The sequence below is a fragment of the Mobula hypostoma genome, chromosome 21, assembly GCF_963921235.1.
Source record: "Mobula hypostoma chromosome 21, sMobHyp1.1, whole genome shotgun sequence".
NCBI lineage: Eukaryota > Metazoa > Chordata > Chondrichthyes > Myliobatiformes > Myliobatidae > Mobula > Mobula hypostoma.
The window spans coordinates 26,817,870-26,833,760 of record NC_086117.1 but is presented as its reverse complement, the minus strand read 5'-3'; the positions used below and the strand labels follow the sequence as shown (position 1 = coordinate 26,833,760).

The window sequence follows — 15,891 nt, the reverse complement described above, 5'->3', positions numbered from 1 at the left end:
TGCTTAATCACAGGATATAAATTTAATTTGGCCAGTTGTACAAGTAGAGAAGCTCCTAATAACGAGGTTAAGTGAAACTGTTTCACAGCTTTCAATTCCAAATCAGCCCAAGGTAGTCTTCCATTTTTATCAGCCCAATATAAACAAAAACACATATAATGTATATTAACAGCCCAATAATACATTCTCAAATTAGGCAGAGAAAGACCTCCATCCTTTTTTAATTCTTGTAAATGATATTTACCAATTCTTTTATTATTCCAAACAAAAGATGAAATAATAGAGTCAACCTGATCAAAAAATTTCTTAGTTAAAAAAATAGGGATATTTTGAAATACATGTAAAAATTTTGGTAAAATCATCATTTTAACTGCATGAATTCGGCCGGCTAACAAAAGTGTAAGTGGATTCCATCTACAAAATAATTGCTTCATAAAATCCACTAAAGGAACCAAATTAGCTTTATAAAGGTCTTTATGATTTTTAGTAATAATAATACCTAAATATTTAAAAGAGTCTGTAACTTTAAAAGGAATGTCATCATATACAGAAACAGAATCATTTAGGGGAAATAATTCACTTTTATAAAGGTTTAGTTTATATCCCGAAAACTTTCCAAGTTTGTTTAATAGTTCCAATAAGCTAGGAATAGATTCTTCAGGATTCAAAATATAAACTAAGAGATCGTCAGCATAAGGGGAGATCCTATGAATAGTCCCATTTATGAAAATTCCATGGATATCTTTAGCTTCACGAAGTGCAATAGCCAAGGGTTCCAGCACCAAATTAAATAACAAGGGACTTAAAGGACATCCTTGTCTCGTACCCCACGAAAGCTGAAAAAAGGGAGATCTGCAATTATTGGTAATAACAGTAGCAATAGGGCTTCTATATATCATTCTGATCCACTTATTAAAATTAATATCAAAGTCGAATTTCTCTAAAATGTTAAATAAGTATTTCCATTCAATTCTGTCAAATGCCTTTTCAGCATCGAGAGAGACAACACATTGCGGAGTCTTAGAAAAGGATGAGTATATAACAGTCTCTGAACATTAGAGAAGGAATAACAGCCCTTTACAAAGCCTGTTTGGTCCTGAGAGATAATTTTAGCTAGAATATTCTCCAGCCGATTAGCCATTATTTTTGAAAGAATTTTAACATCCCCATTTAATAATGAAATAGGTCTATATGAAGCACAGTCAGTAGGGTCTTTATCTTTCTTAAGAATTAAAGAAATAGAAGCTTCATAAAATGTAGGAGGTAACTCTCCTATTAAAAAAGAACCTTTAAGCATTTCCAACATATATGGAGAAAGCAATTTTTCAAATTTTTTATAAAATCCTACGGAATAACCATCCAGTCCAGGAGCTTTACCAGATTGCATTGGAAAAAATAGCTTTCTGAATTTCGTTTCCAGTAATAGGAGCATCAAGAGTTTGTTGATCTTCAACAGAAATTAGAGGAAAATCGATCTTTTGTAAAAAGGCATTCATTTTAGTAGGATCAACTGGAAACTGAGATTTATAAAGTTCAATGTAAAGTCTTGAAAAATTTTATTAATGTCTTCATAATTACATGCTAAACTACCATCTCCCTTATGAATTTTTAAAATTTGTCTTTTAGCTCTAGCTGCTTTTTATTGAGATGCTAATAGCTTATTATTTTTATCTCCAAACACATAAAATTGACTTTCCAACTTAAGCAAATTTCTTTCAATAGGATAAGTTAATAACAAATTATATTGTGATTGGAGTTCAACCCTTTGTTTGAATAAATCAGTGTTAGGAGAGATTGCATAAATATTATCCAAGTCTTTAATTTATTTTGAAATCTTATCTAACTCTGTTTTTGTCTGTTTTTTAAGCTTAGCTAAATAGGAGATTATCTGACCGCGCAAATATGCTTTAAATGTATCCCATATAACCAATTTCAAAACATCTGCTGTATTATTAAAAAGAAAAAAATCTTTTATCTGAGTCTCAATAAATTTGACAAAGTCTGAACTTTGTAATAAATTTTCTGGAAAACGCCAAGGCAAATTTGCAGTAACTACATCATTCAATTCAAAAGCTAAGCTTAAAGGCGCATGTTCCGAGGGAACGATAGCATCATATTCACATTTCTGGACTTTGGACAAAAATCGGAGATCAGCTATAAAATAATCAATTCTCGAATTTTTTTGTGAACATGTGGGAAAAAAAAAGAATAATCTCTATTATTAGGATGCAGATGTCTCCAAACTTCAACCAGGCCATAATCAATTAAAAAAGAGTTAATAAGTGATGCAGAACAACTCGAAGCCATTGATTGGTTGAACTCTTATCAATCAAAGGATTTAAACAACAGTTGAAATCACCACCCATTAACAACATGTATTCATTTAAATCTGGCAATAAAGCAAATACATTTTTTAAAAAAAGGATCATTTACATTAGGTCCATATAGATTAACCAGGACAATTTTTCTATTACAAATTGTTTCTTTAACAATTAAAAATCTACCATTAATATCTGACACGATGTCTTCTTGGATAAATAAAATATTAGATTTAATAAAAATAGATACTGCCTTTGTTTTATTTTGTCAAGTAGTGTGAAATTGAAGGCCCTTCCACATTTAAAAAAATCTATTTTGATCGCCCGTTTTGATATGCGTTTCTTGAGCAAAAATTATATCGGGTTAGAATCGATTAATGATTTTAAAAGTCTTATTTGGCTTGATAGGATGATTCCAACCACGTACGTTCCAACTTATAACGTTTATCTGTTTAGCTACCATAGAAAAAAAAATTGTTTTATCTAACACATAAATACACGCATACCAGCGCAGGCTAATCAAAAATGGCAGTGAGAAGTATACAAAACACGCATGGTCCGAAACTCCATAATGAGGAAAAAAATACAATAAGGAAATACAATAACTAAAATTAATCCTACAATTAATCTTATAACACAAAACTAACCCCAGTCCTCCCACCACCCCAAAAGACCCAAAATTCGGCAGGAAAAAACCGAAATGCGTCCCCATAGAAGTAAAAAAAAGATCAGACTCCGCGAGCTGCCCATTTTATAATGATTTTAAAAGCTTTCCTTAATTCCTCCCCCTAGTTACGAAAAAAAACCCACGGCCCTAAAATAGGAAGGCCCTGCGGAGGAAAAAAATGTTTATACTTAATCCTTAAAAATAAGCTGGGGAATGCAGAAGCAATCTCCAAAAACACCAAAACAATAAAATTAAACAAAGAGAAGAATGCCTATGTAATCTCTAACGAAGAAAAATCAGCACCATTTTCATTTAACTTACATGCCCAATGAAAAACTGTTTTTTTAAAAAAAACACTAAGTATCTGTCTACTAGGCACCCCCAACTATGTAAATATAAGAAAAAGTCCTTATGAACTATGAAAACTATCACATAATTGATGAAAAAAAAGGAGGATAGAAACAAATAATCAAACCGATTAACAATCTGTCCGCTGTCTTAATTCGCTCAGTAAACCAACAGATTTCGGAAAAGTCCTTCATCAGTCGCATCAAAAAGTTCACATCTTCTTTAAATGGTCCATCGATCAAGGGACATCTTAAGCAAATCAGAAATCTTCAAAGCTTGTCTTCCTTCCGAAATAACAATTATTCAGCAGACCTAAAACCATTCAAACCTTGGCTGCAACCGAAATAGAGTTAACATAGTCCAATGCCGATTTGGGGTCCAGAAAAACACATGGAGTTGAATCTTTGGGAAATAGTTTTAATCGGGCTGGATAGCGAAGTGATGGGAAAATCCCTTATCATAGGCTATCTTCATGGTTGGAGCAAATTTAGACCACAGGTCCATAACTTCCCTTGGATAATCTTCATAAAAACGAATCTCGAAACCCTTGAATTTAAAAACTCTGTGTTTCCTTGCATATTTCATAATTTGGTCTTTAACTTTGAAATGAAGAAAGCAGACCAAAACTGACCTTGGATTATTCAGATCCTGAGATTTTGAAGTGAAAATTCTATGCGCTCTTTCAATATCGGGAGGTTGAGGTAAAATATCCGGAAACAGAGATTAAAACAAGTTAGCAAAATAGTCCAATAAATCCCCACTCTCAGATCCTTCCTTCCCAGTCCAACAATTCAAATATTATTCAGACAAGATCTTGCTTCCAAATCGATAATCTTATGTTGAGACTTTTCCAAGCGGGCTGAAATATCCGCTATCTGACGCTTAGTCTCTTTAAGTTCAGAATTCAAGGAAATAATATTTTCCTGCACAAATTGAAAACTCTCTCGTAACGACTTCATCTCAGAAGAGGTAGCATCAAGTTTTACCGTGTTTTTGTCTATTCTTTTCGAGAATCATCAGTGAATGTTATAAACGCTCAGCCCAAACAGGTATATCCTCTGATTTTCTTTCTAAGTTTTTCCCTTTCCATTGCTGGATTCAGGAAGCTGCTTTCCACTTCTTGGAGACATAATAACAACTATTCCCCTCTAAGATCCGACAAATAGAAGTTAAAAATTCAAAGTTTAAACTGGGGAAAAGGAAGAATTAATCGCAGCCACAGAAAATGTGTGTTACTCCATTAGGCAGTAGGCGGAGTCTCCACTGTTTCTTTAGCATTTTGTCTGTTACGAGGCCAAGTAGCTAGCTCGACTCTCAACCTAGCTTGGATGGAAAGAAAGCAGGCAAGGAGCCGGCAGGATTCAAACCCAGGACCACTTGCCTCAGAGTTCGGTGCTGATGCCATACCACCACCTGCCGGCAATATTAATAACATTAATTGACTTAAATTGATTTGCTAACCAAAGATACCAAGAGGTTTGGCAAGTATGCATACAGTGGCATGCAAATGTTTGGGCACCCTTGGTCAAAATTTCTGTTACTGTGAATAGCTAAGCGAGTAAAAGATGAACTGATTTCCAAAAGGCGTAAAGTTAAAGATGACACATCTCTTTAATATTCTAAGCAAGAAAACGTCTTTATTTCCATCTTGGCCAGGCAGCATCTGTAGGAAGAGGTGCAGTCGACGTTTCAGGCCGAGACCCTTCGTCAGGACTAACTGAAGGAAGAGTGAGTAAGAGATTTGAGAGGGGGAGGGGGAGGGGGAGATGCAAAATGATAGGAGAAGACAGGAGGGAGAGGGATAGAGCCAAGAGCTGGACAGGTGATAGGCAAAAGGGATACGAGAGGATCATGGGACAGGAGGTCCGGGAAGAAAGACAAGGGGGGCGGGGGGACCCGGAGGATGGGCAAGGGGTATATTCAGAGGGACAGAGGGAGAAAAAGAAGAGTGAGAGAAAGAATGTGTGTATAAAAATAAGTAACAGATGGGGTACGAGGGGGAGGTGGGGCATTAGCGGAAGTTAGAGAAGTCGATGTTCATGCCATCAGGTTGGAGGCTACCCAGACGGAATATAAGGTGTTGTTCCTCGGATCCACACATTCTTTCTCTCACTCTCCTTTTTCTCCCTCTGTCCCTCTGAATATACCCCTTGCCCATCCTCTGGGTTCTTCCCCCCCCCCCCCCCCGGTCTTTCTTCCCGGACCTCCTGTCCCATGATCCTCTCGTATCCCTTTTGCCCATCACCTGTTCAGCTCTTGGCTCCATCCCTCCCCCTCCTGTCTTCTCCTATCATTTTGGATCTCCCCCTCCCCCTCCAACTTTCAAATCTCTTACTCACTCTTCCTTCAGTTAGTCCTGATGAAGGGTCTTGGCCTGAAACGTCGACTGCACCTCTTCCTAGAGATGCTGCCTGGCCTGCTGCGTTCACCAGCAACTTTGATGTGTGTTGCTTGAATTTCCAGCATCTGCAGAATTCCTGTTGTTTGCGTTATTTCCATCTTTTACAGTTTCAAAATAACAAAAAAGGAAAAGGACGCGAAGCAAGAGTTTGGGCACCCTGCATGGCAGTACTTAGTAACACCCTCTTTGGCAAGTATCACAGCTTGTAAACGCTTTCTGTAGCTGGCTAAGAGTCTTTCAATTCCTGTTTGGGGGATTTTCGCCCATTCTTCCTTGCAGAAGGCTTTAGTTCTGTGAGATTCTTGGGCCGTCTTGCATGCACTGCTCTTTTGAGGTCTATCCACAGATTTTTGATGACGTTTAGGTCGGGGAACTGAGAGGGCCATGGCAAAACCTTCAGCTTGCGCCTCTTGAAGTAGTCCATTGTGGATTTTGAGGTGTGTTTAGGATCATTATCCTGTTGTAGAAGCTATCCTCTTGTCATCTTTGGCTTTTTTACAGACGGTGTGATGTTTGCTTCCAGAATTTGCTGGTATTTAATTGAATTCTTTCTTCCCTCTACCAGTGAAATGTTCCCCATGGCACTGGCTGCAACACAAGCCCAAAGCATGATCGATCCACCCCCGTGCTTAACAGTTGGCGGGGGGTTCTTTTCATGAAATTCTGCACCCTTTTTTCTCCAAGCATACCTTTGCTCATTGCGGCCAAAAAGTTTTAATTTAACTTCATCAGTCCACGGGACTTGTTTCCAAAATGCATCAGGCTTGTTTAGATGTACCTTTGCAAACTTCTGACGCTGAATTTTGTGGTGAGGGCATAGGAAAGGTTTTCTTCTAATGACTCTTCCATGAAAGTCATATTTGTGCTGGTGTCGCTGCACAGTAGATCAGTGCACCACCACTCCAGAGTCTGCTAAATCTTCCTGAAGGTCTTTTGCAATCAAACGAGGGTTTTGATTTGCCTTTCTAGTAATTCTACAAGCAGTTCTCTGGGAAAGTTTTCTTGGTCTTCCAGACCTCAACTTGACCTCCACCGTTCCTGTTAACTGCCATTTCTGAATTACATTACGAACTGAGGAAACGGCTACCTGAAAACACTTTGCTATCTTCTTATATCCTTCTCCTGCTTTGTGGGCATCATTTATTTTAATTTTCAGGGTGCTAGGCGGCTGCTTAGAGGGGCCCATGGCTGCTGATTGTTGGGACAAGGTTTGAAGAGTCAGGGTATTTATAAAGCTTTGAAATTTGCATCACCAGGCCTTTCCTAATGATGGTTGTGAACAAGCCATAGCCCTAACAAGCTAATTAAGGTCTGAGACCTTGGTAAAGGTTATCTGAGAGCTCAAATCTCTTGGGGTGCCCAAACTTTTGCATGGTGCTCCTTTCCTTTCTTTCACTCTAAAATTGTACAAAACAAAAATAATACACTAATCTTGCTTAAAATGTTGAAAACAATGTTTCATCTTTAACTTTATGATTTTTGGAGATCAGTTCATCTTCTACTCATTTAACTATTCACAGTAACAGAAATTTTGACCAGGGGTGCCCAAACTTTTGTATGCCACTGTATGTGAAGTTCAGACAACGTTCACATGGTGGAATAAACAGGTGCTTTACCTCTGTTCCCACCCCATTGTCACATTAGTTGTTTGGATCTTGCCGTGTCCAAACTGGCTGTTGGATATTTTACTTTACAATTCAAAAATACTTTATTGACTGAAAAGCCTTCTGAAACTCTTGAGATAGTGGAAAAAGTTATTTCCCTTCAATGTATTTGATTTGAACTTAATGCTTAATTTGAAACTTCTCTGGTGGGTTCCAGCTTTCAGCTGAAATGCTTTGATGTGTCTGTTTGAGATGATTGAACCTGTAAAACTGACTGTTCTGTTCTCTCTACCAAGGCATTGTGAACAGCTGACAGCTGCACCACCCTTCTGGATATCGAGATCTGAGGAGTGCCAGCCTTGATGCACAGCTTGGCGATGCAGCCACCACCCTCCCGATCATCACCAGGTGTTGCCAATGCTGCAGGAGCTCCACCAACAGGGGCCACCTCTAATGCCTTCCGCCGCAACACCCCCTTCAGGCGTTCCAACACACCACTTTCAGGAGCCCCACTGCCACCGGTCACCGACCCATTTGGACTGAGTAGGCCTCCTCACACTGGGGATTCAGCAGCACCCCACAGCACCAATAATGGAAACCTGCTCCCTCCACCTTTGCCTACCCAGCAAGATGGGAATCATGTCCCACCTCGGTGGTCCACAGACTCTTTGCACAGTGCGCAGGGGATGTTTCCTGGCTCGCCCACTGTGCCGGGTGAGCGCTCTGAACCATGTGGCGCACCAGCACCCCTCGCCCCAACGTCACGCTTCGGTGATGGCCAGTTCTCCCCCGCGTCCCCTCCTGCTGGTGCTGATGCCGGGCAGGGCCTACCCAACGAGCCCTCGTACTTTCATACAGGACTGGGGCCGGAGGGCGGAGAGCTGGGACCTCACCATGGCTCAACCTCTTCCCAAACACGGAACACCCATGGGCAAGAGCCGCTCCCCTTTCCTCCTGGTGCACCTGCTTTCCAACCACAGCTGCAGCCAAGCTCCTCTTCTCAGTGGGTGGTGAACCATGGCAGTCGACCGCCCTCTGTCCAAAACTACTTTCAGCCCAGTGACCCCCAGACCCAGGGTCTTGGCAGTTACATCTCTCCTCAGCTCTCACCTTTTCCATCTCACCAAAGCCAGGTGCCGGGCAGCTTCTCCCAGCAGCAGCACGCATCACCGGATTCCTTTGCGCAGCTCGCCGGAGCAGAGCGCCAAGACAGTGGTCGCCCAGCTCCCTTCCACTTCCCACCCCAGCACCAGCAAAATTTCTCAGGCCCTGGCTTTACCCACCCGGAGAACTGGGCACCCGGCTTCCTGCGAGAACCATGTCCACAGCAGGCGGTCAGACCCAATGGTCCTCCCTCTCAATTGAGCCATCCCCCAGACTCTGACCCAGGCACAGTTTCTATGTTTTTTAAAGGGGGTGAGGTGGAGAACAAAGAGACCCTAGCAAGTGACCAGCAGCATGGAGCTGGTGTCGCGACCGGAGACAACTTCCAGTCAAGTGGTGGGCTGTTCCTCAGCAGGCAGTCTCCACCTCAGCCATCTGCAGGGCAACAGGCAGTAGGTCGGGCATCTAGTGTTGAACCCCAGGGCTTCCTTCCACAACCAGCTAGCCAGTACGGTGTTTACAGCCAGGGGTCCGGGGACCCTGGTGGGGTCGCAGATCCTACAATGCCACAACGGGTTAGCGAAGCGCTGGCAGTGGACAATGATGAGAATTCTGAATTTGTACAGAACCAGGAAGTCCTGCCAAATGAGCCCAAGAGGGTCCCTCTGGGCTTCCAGCCCATCCCTGGTGTAGTAAACCAGGGGCAGCACGTCACCAAAAATATCGGGCCTGTGGGAGGACCACCACCAGTAAATCAGGAGACCCCAGACATGGCACCCCACCCTCTGCGATCAGACAGCATCTCTTCAAACCACAGCAGTGCCAGTCACAGCAGTGGCTCCAGTCTGCGTCGATGCCAACCTCCACCAAACACTTTCATCCAGCAAGAGAGTGGGAAGCCACCTACTGATGGCACCTCCTCCTCCTTCTTTGAGCAGATAGATACTTCCCCACTTGCTCGGGAGACGGACAGTGCAGGGCGGACTATGTATTATAGCCAGTTGCCACAGCCCACCAACCCCACACCTCCAAAGCCAATGGCCACCTTCCAAGCCAGCGCGAACAGCTCGTTTGAGCCAGTGAGGTCACACGGACCGCTGGCGGTCAAAGCAGCTGAAGTGGATCAAGCAAATATGGTGATGGAGTTGAACCAGAATGCAGTCAGCACCGTGGGTCAGCGGCAAGGAGCCACAGTGTCAGATACCTCCCCTGGCAACCTGGAAGAACCACCTGACAACATGGAAAACATCAGCATCCCGCAGACTTGCTCGAATCTCTATCCGGGGCCGATGGCCCCTGAGAATGCACTGCGAGCCCTGTCAGAGACACCCGAGAAGAGAGGATCTCTGAGAGTGCATGGTGCTCGCGCAAAGTCTGAGAGCCCAGCTGCCACCCTCTGGGCACAAAATGAGCTGCCAAACTTCAGCGCCGGTATTGTGCTGGCACCAGCTGCTCCTGCTGTGCCTGCCGCAGCCAAGGAGCCATGCGCTGAGGTTGTCCAGCCCCCAGAAGATGGCAGCAAGGAACTGAGCTTCCCTCTGCTCGTAGGAAACATGGAGAATCCTCCCCAGGCACTTGAAGATGGAGACCCAAAAGGCCAGGCAAGTTCCAGCTATGCCACACTTCTGATGCCATCTCTGGCTGCACCAAACCCACCCGTCCTCCTTGCTCGGCCTCTTCAAGCCAGTTCCTCCGCTCCACTGTCCAGCCCTGACCGTCCTCTCCGGGATCGAGGCGATGGCCAAAGTGTCTCCTTTGCAAGCCCTGCACCACCAAATTCTGGCCTTAACGCTGCGCTTGGATCACCCTCTGCCCAGTCTCCCCTAAATCTGGCTTCAGATGGTCACCTCGACACGAGGTTTGCTACTGGAGGACCACCAAGGGACACTGCCACCCCTTCAAGCCCCTCCGCTAACCGAATACCTGGCGTATCTATAATTGCCCCAACTTCTGCTCTTCAGCCAAGCAGTGACGTCAGTAAAGATGATGCAAGAAATCAAGTTTTTCATCAACCTGAGTCATCTGCCAACTGTGAGCTGCTTGATTTCACTTTGCGTCGCTCTCCGCCTAATCAGTCCATCGCCAATGCTAATCAGCCTGCTTCCTTGCCACCTAATGATGCCACGCAGCACCCTCCTCCTTGCCAGACCTATGCCTCAGGACTCTGCATTAATGACAAACCAGGTTTCTATCTGCAGGTCACCAAAGATGTCCAACAGCAGCAGCAACAGCCGATGGCCACCATGACAGGACAGCAGGCAGCCCCTCCTCCAATCCCCTCCACCGCTCATGATTCTAGCCTGCAGCAGCTGCCCAGTGGTCATTACCCACCTGCGGGCTATGGGTACCCAGGGTCAGGCTCTGCCCAGCCAGCAGCACAGCACCAGGCAGTGACTCAAGCTCCTGTGACAACAACAGGAGCCCCCCAGCTGCCCTCCCATCCAGAGGTATCGCTGCAGCATCCTTACCCCACCGTCCTGCCGCACGTAGGCTATGGTTATTCCTATCCGTATGCATATCAGGATTACAGCACAGATCCTCAACAGGCATTTGCAGTGCCTTACCCATCCTACCCAACTCTGGATCCCAGAATTGGTCAGCAGATGTCTTATCAACCAATGGCTTCCAGAGGCAACCATCCATACTATCAGGTAACTGAACCTTTGCCTTTTTTCATCACAGTTTTCATTTTATTCTGCAACTGTAAAGTAATCATAATCAAGGGAGGTCGGGGGGGAATGTTTGTGATTTATTTATTTATTTTAATTTCCTGCACCCTTTGCTTCCCTGACACCTCCTCCGGTCTCTCCGGCCCCAACCAGCACATGCAGTAAGATTCTTCTTCATAGATGCACTGGTGATCATTGAATTTGATATCTGCACTTATGAAGGAGTATTAAGACTGGTGAAAGTAAAACTTTTTGTGGCATCATTTTTTTTTTTGAGGATTGCAAGATTCAAGGAAGCAGTTCCAGAGCTTCTGGCCTGAGCAGAGAAGACAGGACTGGTGGTAGCAGATCAAAGTCAAATGAAAAATATGTAGGGTTGGACTCTTGAGACATATAGGGTGGGCTAGAGATTAGAGGGAGGAGCAAGAACTAGAAGGATTTAAAGAAAAAGGTGACATTTTAGATTGTGTAATGGGCTACTTTTTAAACATTGTAAGTCAGTGGGCATGATTCAATTGCTGAACAAGATTTGTTTCGTTAATCGATGAATTTGTAAAGACTCCTGCCAGCCTTGCATTTTAGTGATCTGTAGATGTTGTAATGGGTTGGCTTGTCTTTGGACTAGTTAAGAGGCTTGGAGTGGATCATCATATGGGGTTTCTGCTGCACCTTGTTCTGCAGGGATCCTATTCTGTGTGGTCCTGACTGAGAATGGGATTGAACTTGAGCTCGACCTACCATCTTTATTTGACTTGTAAGTCCTGCAGTTTTGGTCTAGTGACAAAGCTGGAGACAAATGTGATAATGTCAAGGGGACTTAACTAAAATCCCTGATTGTCGTTTCTTTGGAAGTGGGAATATACCTCAGTATCAAATCTGTGTGGTTAAGACTCTTCGAGGGTTTGATTACTGGAAGTGTTGATGCTGGCTCAAAAAGCACAACTGATGGAAATATTTCACACTTCCGTGGGGTTCTTGAAACTCAGTACATTGTTGGTGATAAAAGAGATAATATTGCTCGGGAAGTGTTGTCAAGATGACGAAAACCAGAATTGGAGATGTACAGATCCTGTGGAGGGATAGATCTATGGAGCATTTGGAAATACAAATAAGAAATTCAAAAATTGAGTTGATGCTTTGCTGGGAGCCAATGTAAGGTTGAATAAAGGGCTAATATGACTTTGAGTGACCTTTATAGGTAGAGTGAAGTAAGTTGGCATGGACTCTGGAGTAATTCATTTGAGCAAGGATTGCAATAACAGGAGCTGTGGTGAGGAAGAATTGACAGAAGTAGAAATAAGAGTACTTTGTGCTAATGTGGTCTGAAGTTCATCTTGGGATCAAATATGACAAGGTTGAGAAGAGTCCAGCTGAGTTTCAGGTATTAGAACGAGGATGACAGTTTTGTGGCTTGAGAAAGTGGTTTGGCTTTGGATTTATTTCAATGGAGAAAATTTCTTTGAATAAGCATTCTAACAGAGGTTGCAGAGGGACACTCTTGAGGTAAGATTGTTGACATCCAAATGGCAACTACTGTGTTTTTGGTGGAGGGTGTGAGTGGGAACAGCAAAACACCCATTGTAAGTTATGACTAAGGTGGTGATTCAATTTGTTAAAATTGTTCAATTTACACTCAACATTAATCAGTTTGGGCTAAAGGAGTGCAGTAAACCTAACCTCCATATAATCCAGTCTAATCAGCACATATATTGTATGTCAATGGTCATTACCTGTTGGTTTTGTAAGGAACTCTAGCCTTAATACTGAACAGCAGCAGCAGTTTCCTTCACTAGGTCATTAGTAGCTCTTTAATTGTGTATCAATTCTGAATAATCAATATGACCGTAGGTAGTAACTCCCATTATTTTTCAAACCCTCAATGCTGTCCTCCAAGAATGTTTCTGCTGCCCAGAAAACATTTTGCAATCTCCGAGCCCAAAGGCTGGTTTACTCTGGCTTCCTTTTTTTTCTGCAGTTTCACTAAATCATTAATCTCTCACTGTGAAATCTTAACACATGCGGCTGACTTCAAGAATAAGATATTTGATCCTCTTAATCTGGTTATTCAGTAATTCCAATAGGATGGTTTTCACTTTTGTGTATTTGAGCAATGTCTGTGTATTTTTTTGTTGGTTGAGATGCATTAGATTCTGAGGATCTCCAAGATGAAGGCAGGATAGACAAAGGCGAGTCAGTGGATGTTAACTTAGATTTCAGAAGGCCTTTGACAAGGTGCCATATATCAGGCTGCTAAACAAGATAAAAGGCATGACAAAGGTACTAGCATGAACAGAACATTGGCTGGCTGACTGACAGAAGTGTTAGGACTAAAGGGAACCTTTTCTGGTTGGTGCCAGTGATTAGCTGTATTCTGCAGGGTTGGTGTTCAGTCACATTCTATGTCAGTGATAGAATTGAAGACTTTGTGGCCAAGTTTGCAGATGATTCAAAGATAAGTGGAGGGGCCAGAAGCAGGGAGTCTTCAGAAGGACTTGGACAGATTAGAAAAATAGGCAAAGAAGTGGCAGGTTGAATACAGTGTAGGGAAGTGAATGGTCGTGGACTTTGGTAAAAGGAATAAATACATAGAGTATTTTCTAAACAGACAGTGTCTTCAGAAATCGAGGTGCAAAAGGACTTGGGAGTCCTAGTGCAGAATTTTTTTAAAGGTTAACCTTGTTGGTTATAAGGAAGGCAGATGCGGTGTTAGTATTCATTTCAAGAGGACTAGAATAGCACGAATGTAATGCTGAGGCTTTGCAAGGTATTGTTTGGACTATTGAGAGCAGTTCTGGGCCCCATATCTAAGAAATGATAAGCTGACATTGGAGAGGGTTTAGAAGTGTTTTACAAGAATGATCCTTGAAAGGGCTGACAAATGAGGATTGCTTGTTGGCTCTGGGCCTGTACTTCCTGAAGCTTAGAAGAACGGGGGGGGGGATGGGGGCGAATATCATTGAAACCCATGATTATCGAAAGGCCTAGATCGAATGGACATGGGAGAGGACCGAAAGGTACAGCCTCAAACTAGAAGGATGCCCCCTTAGAACAGAAGTGAGGAGGAATTGCTTTACCCAGAGGGTGGTGAAGCTGTGGAAATCATTGACACACGTGACTGTGAAGGCTAAGTCATTGGGTATATTTAAAGTGGAGTTTGATAGGTTCTTGATTAGTAAGGGCGTCAAAGGTTACAGGGAGAAGGCAGAAGAATGGGTTTGAGAGGGAAAATAAATCAACCGTGATAGAATGGAGAGCAGACACAATGGGCTGAATGGCTTGATTCTGCTGCTATGTCTTATGGTTTTAATATATTAATGAAATCATTGTGTATCTAAACTGCATGCACCAAGGACAGTCCCATGTTCAATCCCTAGTGTGTTCAGAATCAGTTTGTCTCAGTTTCAATGGTCAAGCACCTCGAATTGGCCTGTTGACGTGAAAGAATGAATAATTTGGCTGGATTCCTGCTTCTGTTTTTGGCTATGGGCTGGTAACACTTCCAACAGCCATATCTGACCATATTGTATACCCCTTTCACCAGAAGTTACGGTCTTCAGGATGGGAGAGAAGATAGGTAATGGATGAGGAGTTCCTAAATTTTCAAGTTGATTAGGTAAAAAGAAGGCATTTAAATGTCAGGGACGCATATGGTAGTTTTTTTTAAAAATTGGCACTTAACAAAGGAGGACATAGGTTAGTAAGTTAGATGTTAACACTAGAGCAGGGAGATGCCTCGATTAGCTGTTTTGTTGGTATTGGTTTTTGCTGGGTGACACAACCATTTGAAAGTAGTTTTCTTGCACTTCCTTTGGTAGTCAGGACCCAGGTGTTAACATGCTTGTTTCTTCAGGATGACCCATACCGGCGTTACAATGTCCGGTATGCCAGATATGATGCCAATAGTGTAGGTTACAAGGATCAAGAGAGGGAGAGGACGAGTCGACCCAGCTCCAGAGCAAGTCAGTCTTCTGACAGACCATCCTCTAGGTATGTTAATTGTTTCATAAATGTTTATTATGCCCACTTCTTGGAGTTTCTTGTGATAGCTTTTCAGTGGATGCATCAATTAGAAGTCAAAAATTCTTTTCAGTTTTTAATTAGCTTCTTTGTTTTGCCCCTCCCCATGAACTGGAGCTGTTCTCTCCTGACAGTAATGAATCTTGATTATCAAACAGTTAATTGATCTATGTTGGCCATAGTAACTGAGCCCACTGTTAGAGTCTCTGAACACATTCAATCATTATTGCTCTGTCCAGCTATTAGTGTTCCCTCTCTGACTGCTTGGTGACAGTACCTCCAACTTAAACTGCAATGGTTCAGGGAGGCAACTGAACACCATCTTGAGGTTAATTAAGTTTTGGGAAGCAATTGCTTGCCTCTGCAATGGTTATGTTTTCTGAATGTATTAAAAAGTGCATTACATGCTAGCCCTGCATGCAGTTGCCTCTGATTCTAATTGTATCATGGCTTTCCTTCCTGGAGCTTCCCTTTTCAAACTTTAAATTCTGAGATTCAGAATCCCCATCAATGTTAATACAAGTCATATGAGTAATTCACTGGACCCAGAGCTGGAAGTGCAACTTCTGTTGCCCTTCATTGCAATACTGCATACTGTTGGGATGGTTCAGAGTGTGTACTTAATCACACTTCGGGCTTCGAACCTCCATCGCTAGACACCGAATGAATGGCTTGGACATGATCAGGAGACATGGAGGGCTCATCTTTCTCTCTTGCTTGTTGATATTTGGCTATGACTTCAAGTCTGTCTACACAAGTCTGA

At 42.9% G+C, this 15,891-nt stretch overlaps 1 protein-coding gene across 8 annotated transcripts in view; it reads left to right on the top strand.

Moving 5' to 3' along the window:
• Nucleotides 1-15,891, top strand: part of sec16a (SEC16 homolog A, endoplasmic reticulum export factor) — a 95,525-nt gene that overhangs the window by 13,282 nt on the left and 66,352 nt on the right. For 6 of the 8 annotated variants that reach the window (XM_063073735.1, XM_063073733.1, XM_063073732.1 and 3 more), the window contains exons 3-4: nucleotides 7,635-11,093; nucleotides 14,962-15,098. In XM_063073735.1, coding sequence (XP_062929805.1) covers nucleotides 7,701-11,093; nucleotides 14,962-15,098 — 3,530 coding nt within the window. In that variant the 5' untranslated portion in view covers nucleotides 7,635-7,700. Of the gene's footprint in view, nucleotides 1-5,789; nucleotides 5,924-7,634; nucleotides 11,094-14,961; nucleotides 15,099-15,891 lie in introns of those variants that run through there. The other 2 variants (XM_063073736.1, XM_063073730.1) reach the window with 2 other exon arrangements.